Source organism: Rhinichthys klamathensis, unplaced genomic scaffold (genome assembly GCF_029890125.1).
Source record: "Rhinichthys klamathensis goyatoka isolate OS25496 unplaced genomic scaffold, OSU_Roscu_1.1 h1tg000110l_1, whole genome shotgun sequence".
Lineage (NCBI taxonomy): Eukaryota > Metazoa > Chordata > Actinopteri > Cypriniformes > Leuciscidae > Rhinichthys > Rhinichthys klamathensis.
In genome coordinates, this window is record NW_026606648.1 from 2,816,923 (window position 1) to 2,838,892 (window position 21,970).

General features: G+C 36.7%; 1 protein-coding gene across 1 annotated transcript; it reads left to right on the top strand.

The window, feature by feature from the left end:
* Positions 1–56: 56 nt before the first annotated feature.
* pdcd6 (programmed cell death 6) lies at positions 57–21,768 on the top strand. The gene is made up of 6 exons (XM_056254164.1): positions 57–243; positions 6,168–6,229; positions 17,453–17,497; positions 18,792–18,950; positions 19,184–19,293; positions 21,072–21,768. The coding sequence occupies exons 1-6, from the start codon at positions 161–163 to the stop codon at positions 21,168–21,170; spliced, it is 558 nt and encodes a 185-aa protein (XP_056110139.1). The 5' UTR covers positions 57–160; the 3' UTR covers positions 21,171–21,768.
* Positions 21,769–21,970: the final 202 nt, after the last annotated feature.

The following is a 21,970-nucleotide window of genomic DNA, read 5'->3' on the forward strand; positions in this document are numbered from 1 at the left end:
GAAGGGGGCTGTCCCGTGTGACGTCAGCTAATTTTTAATGGGAAGTGGGCACTTTCACGCCACGCCTCTGCGTGAAGAATTCTTTAGAGTCCGATTTAAGCAAGTTGAATCTAGCTGCTCATAGAGCACATTTGATCGTCTAGCGGGGCAAGCCGTGGACATGGCCTACCAGAACCAGTATAGACCACCTCAATATAACAACGCGCCGCCGGATCAGAGCTTTTTATGGAATATATTTCAGAGGTGAGTGAAAACACGAGCAGCGATTCCGCATTTGAACGCCTGTCGATTTGACAAGCGCAGCAGGAAAGAGCATGTTCTTGCAAGTCACGTACAAGAAGACACGAAATGCAATAGGCAACTAGTAGAGGGTTGTATAGCTCGCAAAAGCAAATATCTGTAATTTTTTTGTAGTTAGCTCCGCCGCATTTCGATTGCTTTTCAGCGGATAGCAGACTCTTTTCGTCTGACTTTCATTATCAAACCATTCAACACAGTTACAGTTCCTATTGCCACCGAGAATAATCGAATACGCCTTTTTGCGTAGCTTTTAGCAGTTTTGAATACCATAAAATCGCATGTGTGTCTGTGTGTGTGAATATATATATAGCCTATATATAACGTTATATATATGTGTGTGTGTGTGTATGTGTGCGCGCGCGTGTACGTGTGTGTGTGTGTGATTTTACACAAATACACACACGCATATAAGTGAGTGGAGTTTGAGTTGTTTTTGTTTAACAAAGTTGCTCGTCTCTATACTAGGTAATGAATTATGCAATACTGCAGAGGATTGAGCCTTAAGGGCCGTTCACACGGGACGCGTTCTTCTTTCGTTCCAGTTGCGCTATTTTATATTGTTAATGTCACTAATCGCTATACGTAATTTATATAGATCAGTGATTTATGTACACACGGACGTATCTGGCCTTCGAGTCTGTATTGTTGTCAACCGTTGCGATTTTGAGATACCTTGTCAAATTAAATGTAGCCTACTTCAACTTTCGTTTTGAACTCAAGAAAAGAACGCATAAACGCTCCTTTAGAACATTTCCCTGCCGCCAAAACACTGAAACAGATTTAAGTCAGTCAACGTAACCTAGCAACATTCATATTTGAACTAATATAATATCACATAAAAACAAACTGATTGTTCCTTGGTCATATGACTCGGGAATGTCTAAAGGTGTTGTGAGTCACCAGTGTTTCTTACATATGAGTCATCTGAGTTTCCATTGACTATATTGAACTGCAAGGTGAATTGTGTCATATTATGGTTGGATTATGATTGCTAGGTGTATATGACCTGGTTGTGTATGTGGTTGCACGGGTTTTCAATCTTTGAGAAGCCACACACCTCCAATTATTATCATCCTCGTGTGAAGGAAAATATGTAAAAGACAGCTATACATAAATGCCCAAACTATATTAAATATGTGTAAAATGTTATTTGGGAAATATTTAATTGCTATTATGTAAAAAATATATATAAAAAATGCTGGGTCGTTTCAACCAACGTTTGGGTCAAATATTGAGAAACCCAACCTTTGGTTTACATCTTTTAATTACATTTTTAACCCAACGGTTGGGTTTGTCCATATTTGACCCACACATGGGTTGAAACAACCCAGGATTTTTTTTTTAGAGTATAATGTTAGATGCATTTATTTATTTATTAGAATAAAAATGTTAATCACATTTTTATTTTAATTAATTAATTTAGTTTAATCATATTTATTTATTATTTATTTATTTTTACAACGACTCTAAACCCGATTTTCCTTTTGTTGCTCCCTGGGGGTCCCTGGACCCCAGTTGAAAAACCCCTGGACTTGATGATGGCTGCTGTGATGTTATTGGGAAGTGAGTGGAAAAAGTTCAGTTGGAAAGCCTACTGAAACTCTGGGAAAACCAAATCCCCTCACTCACTTAGCTGTAGACGTAGTTCGAGTTTTTTCCACTTTCCATTTAGGTAAAAGCAAGTAATGATCCAGATGTTCCTGTTCATACTTTCCTTGAATGGAAGTTCTCACTTAGTCAGTCCAGTTAGTAAATGAAATCCAGGGATTCTCAAACCACTTCTTATCAGAATTGACTGGTACACTGTAAAAAGTAATACCTAGATCTAACTTATAAAAAGTGAGGCAAGTGGCTGCATTGGATGTTTTGTGTTGATTCAACTTGCAGCCTTTTTTAAGTATATTGAACACTTTAACATTACTTTATACAAACGCAACAAAATCAAGTTGAGTTAACTAATAGTACTAGTATTACTCAGTTAGATAAACCTACTTTTCTTGGTACAGGTAACTTATTTATGGGTTGCTACAAGTAACCTGTACTCATTTTAATTAGGTTTTATGAACTTTATTTTCTTAGTAAAATTAACTTAATCATATGTGAATAAACATTTTAATATAATTTTTTTAATTGTCAATAACAATTACAAATTCAATTGAAGAAGAAAAAGATGAGAAGATAGATTGAAGACAATATTCAATTTATTCAATGTCAAGCAGTGTCACTTTTAACAGTGACTACAAAACAGCAAATAAATGTGGCCGCACATGTACACTCTAATATAAAACAAACACTGTAGAAGTGTATTTTCAACCTGTTCTGAACAGTACAGTGAAATATCCAAACTGCCCAATCTGAAATGTTTGGATCAAGGTAAATGTGAGCCATAACATCACATTGTATCACACTGGAACTGCAATGTCAAAAATGACATGATGATGGTTTAGGACGCACAGGGTCCAATCCTACAAAAAGCCTCTGATATATCTCAAGTATACACCAGTTTTGAGGGAAACTTGAGGTCGAGAGGCAAACAGGTTAATTTCAAACAGGAGGCAGCATGCTTTCAACAGGTTTGGCACACCTCTGACCACGGGCTGTCCTTATATGATAATCCCAATCGTGTCGGGGTGATGGCACATGTACATTTTCAGTAGGCAACTCCCAAGCTCAGCGTGCACCTCTGTTTCAGCCCGACTCTATTGGTGGAGACAAAAAAGAAACAAGAGTTTGGTCAGACAAATAGGAAATGAGATGAATATAGCAGACAGGTAGAAGAGATAAGACACAAAGTCCAAATTGTACTTTTGTTGCTAAAGGTGGTGGATACAAGATGGATACTGTGACCAGAGTGAAGTCTACCATGACAATGCCATAGAGTGTGGGTACTAAAATATCATGATCTATTCTAGCATGAGTGTTGTATTTTTCTGGTTCAAAGGATGCATTACAATAAAACAAATGCAATTGTCCTTGCCTGTACCTGATTGGTCATCACATTACTGTTAATTAAGCTACAGAGTTTAAATATCTTTCGAGAGCAAACGTAATCACCCCATATCATCACAATATTAATAAACCCACAAAGCAAAATTATGTCCAAAAGACATCTTTTCAACGTCTTTGTCACAAAGACGTACATTGAAAAGACGTCCACAGAGGAGCCAGAATGAAAGTTTTTACGACTTTTTTTGAGGTGTTCTGTAATGAACGTTCACGGAAGCTCCATTCAAGGTTGAAAACTAGTTCAGATGTGGACAATTCTCAACATCATTTAAGGTCTCATTTGGACAATTTATACTTATTTTAGACCAAATAAACACTCTCAGGATATATTAAATTAAAACTCACATTTATTTCAATGTAATTTCCATGTGTAATTGCAAAGCAATTCACAGACAGTGAAGTTTCTTTTCATGATTTTTGGACAAACATGCACTGACACCTTTAGACAGCTTGGCATCTGTAATTTATACATATTTGGATCGTGAGAGAAATCAGATTCGAACCAGGGACCTTAAGCTGCCTGCCCTAAGTAGACAGTAATGATTTCATGATTTTTGGACAAACACACACTGTCTGTGAGTTGCTTTGCGATTAGAAATTACGTTGAAATAAACATGAGTTTTAATTTAATGCATCCTGAAAGTGTTTATTTGGTCCAGAAACTGTTTAAATTGTCTAAATGAGACATTAAATTACATAAAATATGTCCACATCTGAACTAGTTTTTAAGCTTGTATGGAGGTTCCCTGAACGTCTATTGGACTTACAGAACACGTATAATCTGACAAATCAGTTTGTCTTACCTGGATTTGAAGTTCGAAGACCCCAGGTAACAAAAGTGCTTGGGTATCTAAAGACCAGGAAAATGTTAGATGTTAGAAATAAGGTTAAAAAATCAGTTGTATATGTAACTTCTTTAAGTAATAGGTTAGAAATAGTTTAAAAATCTAGACCAAAAATCTGTCATTAATTGACTATGCAGCATTAAAATAACGTGGATCAAATCTCTAAAATCAGACAGACTACTAAACATACATCTCTACAGTCTAATCTGTGCATCTGCTTTAGTAATGCAAAAGTATAATAACATAATCTCTGAGTCCTGTCAAAGACACACAACACACAAAACAAAGTGTTGTCCATAAAACACCACATCTTACTTTCCCTTATTTGCCCGCACAACTATTGCCTGAAGGCTCGAGAAATTGTGACCGTTTCGATCGCATATGATCCCGAAATTGAATCTGTGCAATCTAAAAATATAACTGAGGCATTTGTGCAACTAATTATTACATACGTAACTTGTATGTGTTTTTAAACACTGCTGTTGTCTGCCGATCGACCACACTGTGCAGCCATCTTAGCTTGTGCAGGATAGCTAGCTATACAATTTGCAAACCTAACCTCAGCTCCCTAGTGGAGTAAGCGATTTTGCGTGACTTTAGTTTACATCACCAGTCATTCGGCTAAATTTGCTCAACTTACCGTGTTAATCAGACCCTGAAATTCAGATCCGCTGCAGCGACCAAACAGTTGAAGTGCCGAGGAAGATATTGCATCTGCCTGGAGTCCCCGCCAGTGAAAAAGGGATAATGCCAACTTATAAAATTTAAAATATTTACGTTGGATGAACACACCTGTCACATCGACAGCTGCTCAAATAAATTGTGCATTGTCAACTCACTTTTATAACATTTATTGTACACAACAACCACATACAAATAACTACCCAAATAAATTGCATGGGTTTTATTTAAAATATATTGTTATATAAAAACTGATATATTTTAAGTAAAGAGGAAGTATTTTGATACTTTTTTTGTATAAAACCAATAAAATAAACTAGATTACAAATATTTAAAATATATAAAACCTACTTTGTGGGTGTAGCACTTTTTACAGTGTATAAAGAGTGACTGAAGTTGACGGTTGTTTTTGAATTCCTTGTGTGAATTCGAGTCACGAGTTCAAATATTGCCAGGTTGGGCAGGGTCTTGTTGGATAAACAAGCCAACAAGACATTCCTTTCACGGTTTACTGTGGTTATGGCCCAGACTGAACTCTCTTTCAAGGTTTTAGCTGTCCGAATTATCGAGGAGGCCTCTCTCTAGTCCGTCTCTTCTGTTTTTCTATGTTTTTTTTCCTCCGCTGCCTAAAACACTGGGGTTTTGTTGGTGTGCTAAGCCTATGGTGTATATTTCATAATAGTGTAGCACAAGATTTTGTGAAGCCCAATCCTTTTCTTCTGTAATCTCTATATTACAAAACAGACCAAATAATACATGTAATTTCCACATAGATGGAACACCATTCCCTTAAATTCAGCTCAGAAGGCTTGTAATGGAAACGTGTCCTTTTTACGATTTATGGCATATGTGTAATGGAACACTCCCAACAGCAGAAATAGTCGAAGCGCTCTGCGTGAGACAGACTTTCCCTCCTTTAAAGTCATTGCTGACATGCCTTGACTGAAATGAATCATAACAAGATCAGCATGTGGCTGCGCCTTCACGACATCAATGAACGAATGAATGTATATGTGAGCAAATGAAAGATCAAATCAACTGGCTTCCCAAGACACACTTTTCTAAAACGTCCCATGTGTAAACTCAAAGGAAATGAAAATGTTTTTAGATGTAAATGATTGGAAATACAATGATTTTCACTCTGAATCGTTCTCCACGTAAGCTTTTACTTTCAGTTTCATTTGAGCAGGCCCACATCCTGAGTTGTTTCCTACTTGTCCCATTTATTGTTCTAGAACTCATTGTATTTCAAGCCATTCACTATAAAATAAGTTTTTAACATGAATCACGTTATTTTGGCTAGCCAATGATCAAAAATGTTTCTGTTTCCTCCAGGGTAGATAAAGACAGGAGCGGGGCAATATCAGACACAGAGCTTCAGCAGGCATTATCAAATGGTATGTTTATTTTTTCCCATTTTTTTCCTTTTTTCTTACTTTTTAGTCGAAAGATTAAAAGAAAAATCTCAAGTATAAATATGGTGTGAGTTTTCCATTCACTATCTTTTATTTAAGAGAATATCAGACTGTTAATAAAAGGAACCAAGTTTCCTTTACATCGGATAAACGTGTTTCTTGTACACAGTATATGTTTTATGACAACAGTCATCTGATTGTTTTGTCAATACTATTATTTTTGGCAGTATGATTTTGCAAAATTTTCATGTGCCACGCTGATATTTCCATATGGAAATATTCTTTAATTTTTGTTGCAATACAAATGGGTCTTTCATTTGTTGTTTATATCAGTGATCTTTAAAGTACTTTAAAGTATTTTTACAGTATTGTTGCTAAATGAAGATGTCCACAGTTGCTAAATGAAGTTCTTGTTCATGCACTAACCATTATGGGCAACTTTTGGAGATTCTGGGTGATTTCAGTGCACTTTCTATGAATGGGGTACACAATGGGTCCTTTTCTCAACAAATGACCAGTGAACGGATGTGTTCACAAAATATTGATTGACCTCAGAAGGTCAAACTAAATACTATGTGTTTGTTGTTATTGATAAGCTTTTAGATTTCCCAGAAATCAAAGAATAATATTTGTTGATTTTCTTCTTCTTCTCTATAATAACTTGCATAAAAGGGTTGAAGATTTAAAGGTATAGTTCACCCCAAAATGAAAATTCTGTCAGTAATTACTCACCCTCATGTTGTTCCAACCCCGTAAGACTTTCGTTCATCTTCGGAACACAAATTAAGATATTGTTTATTAAATCTGAGAGCTGGATCACTCCTCCATATTAGGCTTCTAAGGGATCGAAACTTGCCGGCCCAAAAGTTATTAAAGACATCGTTAAAATAGTCCAAGTGACTACAGTGGCTCAGTCTTAAGTTTATCAAGCGACGAGAATACCTTTTGTGTGCAAAAAACAAACAAAAATAACGACTTTATTCAACTATTCATTTCCTTCTCTGTGGGCCGTGAGATTTCACGTAGTGAAACTGCGCAGCGCTTCTGTGTTGTACGTCACACGCAGGCTCACGATTGGCCGACGCTGGTCATGTGTGCGATGCGTGTGACGTACAACACAGAAGCGCTGCGCAGTTTCACTACGTGAAATCTCGAGGCCCACAGAGAAGGAAATGAATAGTTGAATAAAGTCGTTATTTTTGTTTGTTTTTTTGCGCACAAAAAGTATTCTCGTCGCTTGATAAACTTAAGATTGAGCCACTGTAGTCACTTGGACTATTTTAACGATGTCTTTAATAACTTTTGGGCCGGCAAGTTTCAATTAGAAGTCTATGAAGGAGTGATCCAGCTCTCAGATTTAATCAAAAATATCTTAATTTGTGTTCCGAAGATGAACGAAAGTCTTACGGGGTTGGAACAACATGAGGGTTAGTAATACTGACAGAATTTTCATTTTGGGGTGAACTATCCCTTTAAAGGGAGAATTCGCCCACAAATGGAAATTCTGTCATTATTTACTCACCCTCAAGTTGTTCTAAACCTGTATGAGTTTCTTTCTTCTGCTGAACAAAAAATAATATATTTTGAAGAATGTCGGTAACCAGACACTTGATGGGCCCCATTGACTTCCATAGTATTTTTTTACCCATACTATGGAAGTCAATGTTGGCCATCAACTGTTTGGTTACCAACATTCTTCAAAATATCTTCTTTTGTGTTCAGCAGAAGAAAGAAATTTGATAGACCATAAATTCGATAGTTAGCTAAAAACTGTTTTTTTTTTTGTGAAAGTGCAATATAATACATGTTATTATAAATACTTTACATAGCATATTATGCAATTACGAATTAGTTAATTTTAACCTTCAATATTATATTAATGCACCAGCTGACTGGGTTACCTGTACAGTTTACAGCATTAGTTGAGAAATTATTTTTACTTGAGAAAAATTAACATGTACTGTACCTAATATATATATATATATATATATATATATATATATATATATATATATATATATATATTAGTGCTGGGCAACGATTAAAAAATTTAATCGCGATTAATCGCATGATTTTCTTGCGATTAATCGCATTGTTACGCGCAAAATTGAATAATGAATTCTAGTAGTGTATTGCGCACTTTTGATTTAAATGTACTGCTACAAAAGGGCAATAACATGTGGTTTGCAAAAACTTTAAACAAATAAGGTGCTTTTATACCAGCAGTATTCCCTTTACACAGTATCAATAAAATATTTCTTGTAAATCTCAACTTAAACATTAATGTAATCAAATCAAATATTTAAACAAAGCTATTTGCCACTGCCAGGGCATTACCTTTTATCTAGCTTGTTAAAAGAGTCCAGTTTTCTTGTTTTTTTTTTCTGAACAGGTATCTTGTATCAGGGAGCAGCAGAAACAGTCTATGTAGTCAAAGGGTCATGATCACTACTACAGATATAAGTCGACCAACGTTACTTCTCTGATAGCAGCTTAGGTTTGGTCATGGCATGCCATGGTTTCCCACGTAAGATTACATTAAACAGAGTGAGGTGAAGTGGTCGAGCACAGGTGCAGCGACAAGCGGGTGCGTTCCTGTGAAACTGTTGCGGTCATGCTCGCCTCACGCACGCGCCCGCGCGTTGCCGAAGTTGAATTGTCTAACTTTTTTGTACACGACGCGCAGCACAAATCATTGGAAGAGAGACTGATCCTCGGCTCGCTGTTTGTGAGTTTCCAGAATCTAAATAGTTATCAGGACATCAACAGGAGGGAATTCACATGGCAGAGCATCCCCGCTAAACTAAACGCAGGCCTATCAGGTAAAGTTATGTATAATTTTAATTTAAGTTAAAAAGGCTACAGCTGCGTAGCGCACAGAAGCCGGTGCCATGGTTACTATCCATAGAGCGCCTGTCATTCACTCGCGGAGCGCTGTCTCCCTTTCTGTTCACCTGAGAGAACCTGCCAAAGCCTCTCCACTGCTTGTTTGGGTGGGTTATTTGCTGGCTGACCAACATCCCACCCCTCCTGTGATCCATGGTTTGACTGTAGGCCTATGTGTATTCAGAGGCAGTGAGCAACGGACTTTCAAAATAATAATAAAAAAAACCTCTGCGTTAACGCGCGATAAAAAAATTGTCGGCATTAATTAATAAATGCGTTAACGCGATAATAACGCGTTAACTTGCCCAGCACTAATATATATATATATATATAATATATATATATACAAATTTATCTAATTTAATCTATATCTGAATCAAATCGCAAACTTATTAATAGAAATCAAATTGTGCAATTTGTTTCGATGCCCAGTCTCATAAAAACACAGTACCAGTCATTGTAGCAGTTGCCCTGTTGGCGACTTCTGAAGCCTTGTTATTTTTTCTAATTTTGTGTGTGGCTCCGCTCCCGAAGATGCACGACTTCGAGGCGATTCTGGTACGCCTGTACAATGTCAGCCACCCAGTTTCCACTTGTCTAAATTAATTGCTTGCATTTAAAAAATGAGCCTACAATAGCAGATATAAGCCTTTTCAATGAAAATATAGGTCCATGTTAACTAAAAAATGTTCATGAAATGAAATATAAATATTTCATGAAATTAAAAAATATTTAAGAGATTGTTGTTTAATTTAGTTTTATACATATGTTCTCATATCCATATATTTTGTTCTAATGTCACAAGTAATAATCTCAAGGTTTACTGGATTTTACACTATTCCTTTGGTTCTTTTGTATCATGGGTTTGGTGAAGTGTAAGAAAAACATTTGCGCTTGTGCGGATCCGAGTATAAACCACGAACAGAAAACCTGAAGGAGATTGATCTATTCAGTTGGCTGATTTCCTTGTCTTATTTATCAGTCAGAGTAGGTATAACTCAATATTTTAACTAATTGCAAAAGCTGAATAATTCATCAAAGCCTACTGATTAATCAGTGGAATAATCGATTAGTCGATTAATCGTTCCAATAGTCATTAGATTAATAGATTATCAAAATAATCGTTTGTTGCAGCCCTAATAAAAAGTCGCAATCACGTTTTTTATTATGTGGCGGAAACAAGACTTCCATAGTTTTTTGTGCTCTGATGTTTAAAAAAAGTTACAGGACACCAAAGTTTGCCTTACTCATGGATTGTGCCTTATATCTGAAATATCTCCTTACCCTATTCTGCTTCATGGGCATATGGCTTTGCTGCCAAAGTGGGTCAGAGTTCTTTCCCTCCTGCCAGAAGCTGTTATCTGCTCTGAGCCACAAGGTTGATGTAGTGCTCGTCTCAACGAGGTGCAGAATTAGCAGGAAACTCTGTTATCATTCTTGAGAGTTGGCTGTGTGAGTTTAAGCTGAACGGTTCAATGATCCCAGCGCTTGTTCCTGTCAGCACTGCTGCAGTGTGATCATGATGCTGTGTTACAGCACATAGGCCATTGTCACACTCTTTACATTTCAGCAACTCTGCGTCATGAAGTACAGAACTGTGTAACGTTGTAGTAACCCTGTGATATAATGATGAAGAAGTATGCCATTGGAAATTCATAGTCTACTTTTGTAGAGGTCATCGCATGCCACGTGTTATGTAGTGTATGGCTGGAGCCTTCCTGCGTTCTTGTTCATAGATTAGTGGTTCTGTGGTCAGGTCAAGCCTTTCAGCACTGCTAAAGTCCATTACTCTGTTTTCTGAGTCTCTGAAAGCACCTCAGGGACACAGCAGTCGCACCAGGGGTCTGACCTCAACACTTGATGCTGAACATGTCTATGTCTGCACTCTGCAGTATACACTCTTAAAAATAAAGGTTCTTTATTTTTAATAAAGGTTCCACATCCATGGAACCGTTTCATTGCACAAAATGGTCTTTATAGGGGAAACAAATTACTTAGTGTTCTTTACGCTAAGAAAAAATGGTTCTTTTAAAGTCCCCCTGGGGTGAAAATCAAGCTTTTAATGTTGTTTATTTGTCTATGTGGTGTTTTTAATATGCTTTAAGACGAACCATGTGCAAATTCTTAAGTCAACAGCATTGCTGAGTATTTTCTCCTTAAAACTGCAGTGAACCTAAGACAGTCTCAAAAATGCGGTTTGAAATTGCTGATGTTTCTGACGTCACAAATGACCTTGTACACTCAAAAAAATGATATGTTGGCTTTACTTAACTTTTTTATGTAAACAGGTTCCACCGGTTCCACATAACTTCGTTAAACAAACATAATATGTTCATGTAACTTCAACATCATGGAATTTGGTCATTTTAAGCGACCCAATTAAACTCTGAGCTAATGAGTTAATTAAGTGAATAATTGAGTGATGATTGAGCATTATTGAAGACACCTGATGTTAACAAGCAGAATCTCTGAAGGAGAAAACCGGAATGTTTAAGTCACCATTATGGAGATAAGTATTTGTTTTAGTTGGGCTCTTGACCATTAACTTATTAACTTTAGATTTTGTTTGGTTGCTGTACATGAGTTATAACAGCCAGATGAACAATTAACTAAGGAGATCTGATGGTGTTGTTTGTGAATTAACATAATCATTATTTCACAATCATTTGACCTCAATCACTGAACTTATATTGAACCCAATTTCTGAGTTAAATTTTCCTTAATGTCATTGTAGAGCATACTACTTTTAGGCTTTTCAATGAAATTCAAATGATCAAATCAAGAAATAAAAAATAAACTTCTTAAAAAATATGTTGAGTAGGCACACACAGACATCAAGAATCAGCATATGAATCTCAGCAATGGTGACAAACAGATCATAAGCTCATTATTTATTCATGCAGCAATGCATGATGGGAGCCATGAATGATTGATTGGTGGCACCCAGAATGCACTGCAACATGCTTTATAATTGTCACCATTGTTGAGATTCACAGGCTGATTCCTGATGTCTGTGTGTGCCTTCTCAAAATATTTTTTAGGAAGTTTCTTTTTTATTTATTTATTTATTTATTTGATCATTTGATTTTCATTGAAAAGTCTAAAAATAGTATCCTCTACAATGACAATGCTGCTATTATTCGAAAGGTTAACTTAACTCAGAAATTCGGATTAATATAAGTTCAGTGACTCAGGTCAAATGATTATGAAATAATGATTATGTTAAAACACAACCAACACCATCAGATGACCTTTGTTTATTGTTCATCCGGCTGTTATAACTCATGTACACCAACCAAACAAAATCTAAAGTTAATGGTCAAGAGCCCAACTAAAACACACACTTATCTCCATAATGGTGACTTAAACATTCCGGTTTTCTCCTTCAGAGATTCTGCTTGTTAACATCAGGTGTCTTCAATAATGCTCAATCATCACTCAGTTATTCACTTAATTAACTCATTAGCTCAGAGTTTAATTGGGTCGCTTAAAATGACCAAATTCCATGATGTTGAAGTTACATGAACATATTATGTTTGTTTAACGAAACATAGTTATGTGGAACCGGTGGAACCTGTTTACATAAAAAAGTTAAGTAAAGCCAACATATCATTTTTTTTTAGTGTAACCAATTAGGTCAACGTGTAATCGTCAATGAGTGGATCTCTGAGCTGGTGTGAGTGGAGGCGGGGCTAATTATAACAGCGTATACTAAATGAGGCAAGGGTGTCGTGTTACAATCAAGCTATTTTAAGGCATGAAGAAATGTGTTTTCAATGAATATGTAATTTTGGTGATCAAAGGTGAGTTTTAAAGGATACAATTATTGACTAAAGGGGGACTTTAAAAACTTATTTTTTTTTTCCCTAAAATGGCATTGCTGCCTAAACCTCCTTTCTTAATTTTTAAGAGAATATTTTCCAGCTTTATATTTTGATATTAATGAATTTCCTCTGAAATAGCTTTATCTTTATCATTTTGTTGAACTAACACTTCTGTATTGTCACTGTTATTCAATTGATTTGATTATCTTACATTAAAAGTTGTTTCCTCTCAGCTCAGTCGTTTAGCTGGCTCAACACATTTACACACTCCTGAATGTCTCCAATGCTGCTTTAGGCGTTTGCTGTAGTGCTGCTGTTCATGTAGATTTATTTCAGAAGTCATTGCTGTAAGGGAAGTGAAGCAGTGGCAGTGGGCAGCTGTGATTTACTATGTCACAACCGTCCAGGTCACTGACTCCAGCCGTGTTGCATTATAATTTCACTCCTGTGACCAGAGCATAATGCATTTTACTCACAAAGCATAAATGGAAATGAAAAAATTCAAACTTGCTGTTAGGACTTTTTAGCTGTGGTTAACTGTTTTATAGGCATATAGTGACTGACTGCCTGGTTCTCATTTATCTCATATTTTTTGGAGCCTGAATGCAGAGTTTGTTTGCAGGTTTTCTTGTGGTGTGGTCAGATTCAGAGATGTATCAGACTTGTACCAACTGTTTTGATATTACATTTTCATATCTATACCAGTCCTGATTAAATTAACACAATGTAAGGTCAAAATTCTATACAAGTGTGTAACAAACTTTGATGTGAACTTTTGTGCTAGCAGACAAGAAACTGCAGCATTACATGGTTTAAATCCAAATTTGAGAATGTTAGTCTGACCTTCACTAATGAAAGTGATACAGTAGATTCAAATCAGATATTAGAAAAGTATCTGTTACAAACAACTTTGACCTCAGAGGACAGTTTATCATTAGAAGTTTTTTCCTCCCAGAACTCCATGTGGTGACAGGAAAATTCCTCACTGTAGGTCAACAAAACAGACATAAAAATATGTATTTATTTATATATCATAAATTTATAATATACATTTTGTTTAATGCTTGTGAAAGAAGTCTCTTATGCTCACCAATGCTGCATTTATTTGATCAAAATGACAGTAAAAACAGGAATATTGTAAAATATTAGTAAAACATTATTCTTTATTATTTTCTATTTTAACACATTTTAAAAATTATTTTATTCCTGTGATGGCAAAGCTAAATTTATTTGTTCAGTGTCACATGATCCTTCAGAAATCATTCTAATATGATGATTTGTTGCTCAAGAAACATTTCTTCTTATTATAAATTAACAGTTGTGCTGCTTAATATTTTTGTGAAAACCATGATAAATTTTTTTAATAGGAAGTTAAAAAAAATAGTTTGAAGTCTTTAATCATGTAAATGTCTTTACTGTTGCGTTTGGTCAATTTAATTGCATAGTTGCTGAATAAAATGAATAATTTCTGTAAAAAAATCTTTTGTTTCACAGAAAAAATGATATTGTCATAAGGACAAAAATATATTTTATGTATATAAATATATTTTATGTTTTTTTAATAATGAAAAGGTTCTATAAAAAAACTAAATATGTACATCCAGTAAATGTCTTAATTCACTCACCTCTGAAAGGTGTAGTAAAAAGCTAATTTTTTACCTATATGTGCTATTATACCATCCATTTCTAAGCCCAGTCTCTTAACATAAAATGTGTTTTATCAGCTGTGTTTGTCTCTTGAATATGATTTAAAAAGAAGTCCTTGTGTTAGCATATGCAGTGTTGTTGTATGCGGCTGACGGCTTGTGTGCTTGTCTAGTGGAGTGATGTGAATGTTACTGTTTTTCCATGATTCCTCCCGGAGTGGGCATTGCTGTGACTGGAGCCAGTGTGCAGCACATAGGGGCGTCTTTGTGCCTCAGTTCAGACCCGCCTCCTCTCCAGTCCTTGCCACTAGCAGCCATTCTCCCTCTGAGATGGCACCACGCTATTCACACTATTTCCAACAGCCTACCTAATATGGCCAGGGTGACCTTGGTGGCTCAAATATATATATATATATATATACACTCACCGGCCACTTTATTAGGTACACCTGTCCAACTGCTCGTTAACACTTAATTTCTAAGCAGCCAATCACATGGCGGCAACTCAGTGCATTTTGGCATGTAGACATGGTCAAGACAATCTCCTGCAGTTCAAACCGAGCATCAGTATGGGGAAGAAAGTTGATTTGAGTGACTTTGAACGTGGCATGATTGTTGGTGCCAGAAGGGCTGGTCTGAGTATTTCAGAAACTGCTGATCTACTGGGATTTTCACGCACAACCATCTCTAGGGTTTACAGAGAATGGTCCGAAAAAGAAAAAACATCCAGTGAGCGGCAGTTCTGTGGGCGGAAATGCCTTGTTGATGCCAGAGGTCAGAGGAGAATGGCCAGACTGGTTCGAGCTGATAGAAGGGCAACAGTGACTGAAATAACCACTCGTTACAACCGAGGTATGCAGCAAAGCATTTGTGAAGCCACAACACGCACAACCTTGAGGCGGATGGGCTACAACAGCAGAAGACTCCACCGGGTACCACTCATCTCCACTACAAATAGGAAAAAGAGGCTACAATTTGCAAGAGCTCACCAAAATTGAACAGTTGAAGACTGGAAAAATGTTGCCTGGTCTGATGAGTCTCGATTTCTGTTGAGACATTCAGATGTTAGAGTCAGAATTTGGCGTAAACAGAATGAGAACATGGAACCATCATGCCTTGTTACCACTGTGCAGGCTGGTGGTGGTGGTGTAATGGTGTGGGGGATGTTTTCCTGGCACACTTTAGGCCCCTTAGTGCCAATTGGGCATCGTTTAAATGCCACGGCCTACCTGAGCATTGTTTCTGACCATGTCCATCCCTTTATGGCCACCATGTACCCATCCTCTGATGGCTACTTCCACCATGTCACAAAGCTCTAATCATTTCAAATTGGTTTCTTGAACATGACAATGAGTTCACTGTACTAAAATGGCCTCCACAGTCACCAGATCTCAACCCAATAGAGCATCTTTGGGATGTGGTGGAACGGGAGATTCGCATCATGGATGTGCAGCCGACAAATCTGCGGCAACTGTGTGATGCCATCATGTCAATATGGACCAAACTCCCTGAGGAATGCTTCCAGCACCTTGTTGAATCTATGCCACGAAGAATTGAGGCAGTTCTGAAGGCAAAAGGGGGTCCAACCCGTTACTAGCATGGGGTACCTAATAAAGTGGCCGGTGAGTGTATATATTTGGCCTTTCATTACAAAGGTTATTTTTTCCATTCTGTTCTTCCTGCGTCCCAGGGCTATTCACATCTGTCCCCATCCCACTAACTAAAGGTGCATCCTGATTATTCCCTGATTGTTCACCTAGTGCAAGTCCTTCCTCCCTCTCGTAGCGGCTCTGTCAGTGTGTGTGAGGCCATGACTCAGCATTGCGAAGAAGAATGGCTTTATTTTACAGTTGTACGTTTCATTCCTGTGTCTTCTGGTGTTGTTACGCGGAGCACGCCGCCCACTGTGTTCTGTAGGTGTCCTAAGATAAGCACGCTCAAACAAATGATGTTATTTCAGCCAAAGCAGAAATGGAGAGTTCACTGAGCTGGGATCAGAGACAAGACTATAAAATGTGTTCCTCAAGGTCAGTAAAGGCTGCCTACTGAAGCATACCTGAAATGTATTTTTTACTACATTCATGTTATGACCAAAATGCCACTCCCTAGTGATCTCACCATTGGCATTACAAATCACGCTCAAAGGAGACCGTGAATGAACAGAGGACCATGATTAAAATAGAAACTATACAGCTGTGTTGTAACCGCTGGCTATCTTAAAAAGAACACTATTGAATACGTGTTCCTGGTTTTACCATCTATGATTACTCTGTGTGTAAGGTAGAAAAAGAGTTTGTATTCATAATCTTTTATTAATATGTCATTCCCTTTTAAAATGTGCAGAAATGTTTGGTAATACTATTTGAATGTGTTTGTTACACTTACCATAGTAATAAATGTAAGTGATGTATAATTAGAAGTAACTAACACAATTTCAAAGCCAAGCCCTAAACTTAGATGTAGTAAGTACATTTTGTTAATTTATATTCCTAAGTATTAAATTTTGCAGTCATAACAATTAAACAAGGACACATTAAAATAAAGTCTGTCTATTGTACAGGTTTAAGAGCCTTCCAGAAAATAATCGGGCACTGGCAAAACACCTACTCAATATAATGAAATATAAGCATAATATTTACTTTTAATGATACAAACATGAAAAATAAATATTTATTTAGCTGAATATTCTATTTCTATTCTACTTACATATGTTAAAAACAGTGCATGACATAACATTTATCAACATTTTGCTTACAGGAATGACTGGCATATTGATTCAAGCTTCCTTTTGTTGCTTTAATAATTTAGTTTTAAATTAAATCTGACTATTTGTTTTGTTTCATCTCCAGGTACATGGACACCGTTCAACCCTGTGACCGTCAGATCAATTATATGTGAGTATTATCGTTGTCCTGTGTTCACAAAACCATATACATGCCGTTTCTCGATATGCGGTCTTTAGTGATCTTGTGTTCTCTTAATAAGTCATCATCAACCGCCAAAGTTCAGTTCCAATACTCCAGAACGCAAGTACAGATAATGCATGAAAATACCCAGATGTGTTCTTGAAATCGAGGATGCATTGAGCGCAGACTTGAGAGCATCAAAACGTTAAAATTCCCAGAAATCATATCGGGCGGACGACGTACGGAAGCCTGTAAGCTTTAAACTTCTCTGTTCTCACTTAAGAGATTCCCGCTGAAAGTTTGCAAGTACGAAATGGCTTGCGAAAGTTAACAATGTGTTGTTTGTTTGGCATGATTTTAATGAAGTTCTAATACCTGGAGAAAGCCTTTAAAAGAATCCTAAAGTTGTCAAAGCATTAAATATTCAAGTAAACATTAAATAATAATTATACATACTCATGTAAAATAAAAAGATATCAAATAATAACAATAATGTAAGTCAATATTTTAATAGGTTATGACATCTGTGATGTTATGTTTTATTTATTGTGCATTGAATACTGCTGTCCCACTGCCTAATATGTGCTGAACGGTCAGTTATAGCAACATATTCATTCTCACAAGGATGTGTTCTGTGTCCTCGTGTCCTTCCGAGTTTGTTCTTTTAAGGTAGCCTAGCAAGACCGGTCTCCAAGAGAATTTAGAAACAGTCATTCTGTCTTTTTCTTCTTTGTCCCATAATCCTCTGTTTGTTTGTGAGCTCCATGACAACCTAGATTGTTTCCTATTAGCACATTTAGCTTATAAAGGTTTAGTTGTTTCAGCTTAAACTGGAAGCATGTATCATCCGCCTTGAAAGGAGCTCAGAAAATGGAAGATTTTTGTATTAAGAAACAGAAATCGGCAGAGCTTCTGTTGAGAAAGTTAGTCAATAATAATTGACTGTGTTTAATGATCCTTCACTCCAGAATAAGTCGATCACTCTCAGCTCATTTAAAGTTAATACACAGGCATCGTAAAAGCTCAATTATGATTTTTCAGGGATACATTTCCATCTGTTTCGTCCATCTCAGACAGTTTTGTTTAGTACTCAATATTTTCAAATTCGGGGCAAAATGTTATGAACGCATCCCGTGGCCGTACTTTGTAAACACAGTAAATGGTTTTGACAGAAAATCAACCAGTCACGTTACCTCAAAAGCAAAGTAATGCAATAAATCATCAAATTTGAGGATTAAATGTGACCAAATATTCCCTAAATGCTTTCTTTTCTTTTTTTTAGCTATGTTTGACCGGGAGAACAAAGGCGGGGTCAGCTTCAACGAGTTTGCCGGCGTTTGGAAGTACATCACAGACTGGCAGAACATCTTCCGCACCTACGACAGGGACAACTCAGGGTTTATCGACAAGACCGAGCTCAAACAGGCTCTCACCGGCTTTGGTGAGTTCGTAATGCTTACTTATTGACTGCTAATAATGGAAAGCCGGAGGTGATGGATGCATTCAGTGAGGTGTTCAGAAGAAAATCCTGTAGGAATTAGTGGCAAGGGCACTGATTCACAAGACCAATAAGAGGAAGGACAAATAAACTGATGGAACCACTGATGAAAAATGATTAATGTCACCCTTGTGGAAAATTCTGAACTAACTTCGAACACTTCTCTTTTTGCACAGGTTATCGCCTTTCAGATCAGTTCTACAACACACTGATAGAGAAATTTGACCGTCAGAAGAAGGGACAAGTGGCTTTTGATGACTTCATTCAGTGCTGTATTGTACTACAGGTAATGATCTGTGTTGTATGCAACATTTGCAATTTTTCATCCAGAAATGAAAATGCGGTCAGTATTTTAACACCCTCATGTTGTTTTCTTTCTTCTGTGGGACACAAAAGGAGAATGTTTGAAGAATATCCTGCCTATTCTTTTTCAAATACTTGGACCGTCAAGCTCCAAAATAGCAAAAGAACCTTAAACATATCATAAAAGTAATTCATGCAAGCTGTCATTTGATAGCTTTGTGTGAGCAACAAACAGAATTTTTGTTATTTGCAGACACTCTTGACATTTGCCATCGAATCATCTATCAATGAAGAGTTCATGATAGATGGATATGTGTTTCGTGAATTCATATTTCTTAAGAATCAGATCTTTTCAATGAACCGACTGGCCAGTCTGCACTGATTTGTAAGCTTCTTCATCATTTTGAGTCACTTTTACCTAGAAACACATTTCGAGTTTTATACAGTAAAAATGTAGCCTATTAATTCACCCAAAAATGAAAATTCTGTCATTAATACTCACCCTCATGTCGTTCCAAACCCGTAAGAACCTTCGTTCATCTTCAGAACACATATGACGATCTTTTTTGATTAAATCAGAGAGCTCTCTGACCCCTCCATAGACAGCCATTTAATTACCACTTTCAAGGCCAGAAAGTTAGTAAAGACATCGTTAAAATAGTCCATGTGACTACAGTGGTTCAACCTTAATTTTATGAAGCGACGAGAATACTTTGTGAAAGTATTCAACATAAACAAACAAAAATAATGGCTTTATTCAACTTTTTTTTTTCTCGTCTGTGTCAGTCTCCTACGCCGTTTACGTTGTAAACACAGTGCAGCTCTTCCGAGTTCTACGTCAGAGCGCCGGCTTACCATTGGCCGACGCTGTTCACGTGAGCACCACATACGTGTGATGCTGACCAATGGTGAGCCAGCATTCTGATGAAAGGTAATATTTAAAAAAGCGTAATAGGGGCACTTTAATGATAATGTATTATTATTAGTTGTAGTATGGTTCTACTGCAAACTGGATTTTTTTTTTTTTTTTTTGCTTAAATGGGCTTAAGAATTTTCATGTATTAATTGTTTTGTTTTATTGCCAATGTATGAACAGCTAGGTTGCCTATGAAAGCCTGTAGACTGATTTTTATGTGAAGGACTCGGGTTGTTTTTGTTGGAAAAATCAAAAGGATGTGACGTTTACGCACGAGCCTCTCTTCCGTTGCTCTTTCTGCTGCGTGAACGGCCGTTGGGGATGTTCGTTAACATTATATCTTTGCAAAAGTATTTCCATCTTCCATCAGTGTCGCTAATAACAAGGGTTTCTAAATTTTATCTATAGCCCCTTTAACTCAAAAAGTGTTTTGGGGTCAAACTAACTCAGATATTTGGTCACATTTATTAATGAATCAGTCTGATCTGGTTCTTGAGTTCAATGCACTGATTGTGGTTCAGTTTACGGGAGGAGAAGATTATCAGTGAATAAACCTACATTTTGGTCTGTTCCTAATCCTAACATAAAGCTATTGTTTAACTTCAGAAGACTTGCAATACATAGCTCTTGACTTATATAGACCACTTTTATAAAACGTTCATGTTGTGCTTTTGTGTCCTTTTTGAAGCTTGAACACTTGAGTCCCCATTCATTGTAATTATATAGAAAAGCACATTCTTGTTTTGTGTTCAGCAGAAGAACAAAAGTCAAATGGGTTTGGGACAGTTTGCCATAATGCAGTGATATACACCTAAAACTGATTGGGTATTTTTGTATTTAAACAGAGGTTAACTGACGTGTTCCGGCGATATGACACAGATCAGGACGGCTGGATCCAGGTGTCGTACGAGCAGTATCTGTCAATGGTCTTCAACGTGGTATAGCACAACACGAGCACGCCTGCACTCTCCTGTGCCAAACGCCAAATGTCCCTCCCCATGCGGTCTGAGACAGAGACTAGCCAATACTACCCTCTACAGGACGACACGGGGACGGGATTTTTATGACTCTTCATTCCGTCTGTCTGTCTGTTTGTTCGTCTGTTAGTAGCCATATCGCCATATTTCTTAACCATTATTATTGAAAGAATTATGAAATATCACTCTCTCTCTGTGTTTAATGAATGTTGACATTGTGAAAATCATATTAAGACTCAGTTGCATGCTTTCTGATAAATCTTCTTAATGTCAAAGCATGAATTAATGTTTCTTTCTTTGGCTGAATTCATGTTTACAATGAAATACTGTGAGTGCAGGTTGTGTTTGCCATGAAAAGATCCTTTTATTTGGATTGACTGTCAGCTCTTCCATATATTTGTAAAGAATTATATTTTTAATCTGCACAATAATGTAATTCAACCTTTTATTTTAGGAAGGAGGTACATATGCTTTTGTATGCCTTTTTCATGCATGATGCCTTACAACTGTTAAAATAACAACAAAAAAACTGTTTTATTAAAAACTGGAACATGTTTGAAAATAAGTCTTTCATTTGTATGTGCATCTTTTCATGAATGCTACTCATGAGCTATTTGAGCAATTTTACATTTACCAAGAGTCTGACAGCACACAAAAGATAAAAATGAGTGTCATTACTGTCAAATATGATCAATAAATATTTTTTTTAGGTTAGATTGGATGGTTCTCTGTGTATAAAGCACAATACTACACCCTAGTGTATAGTT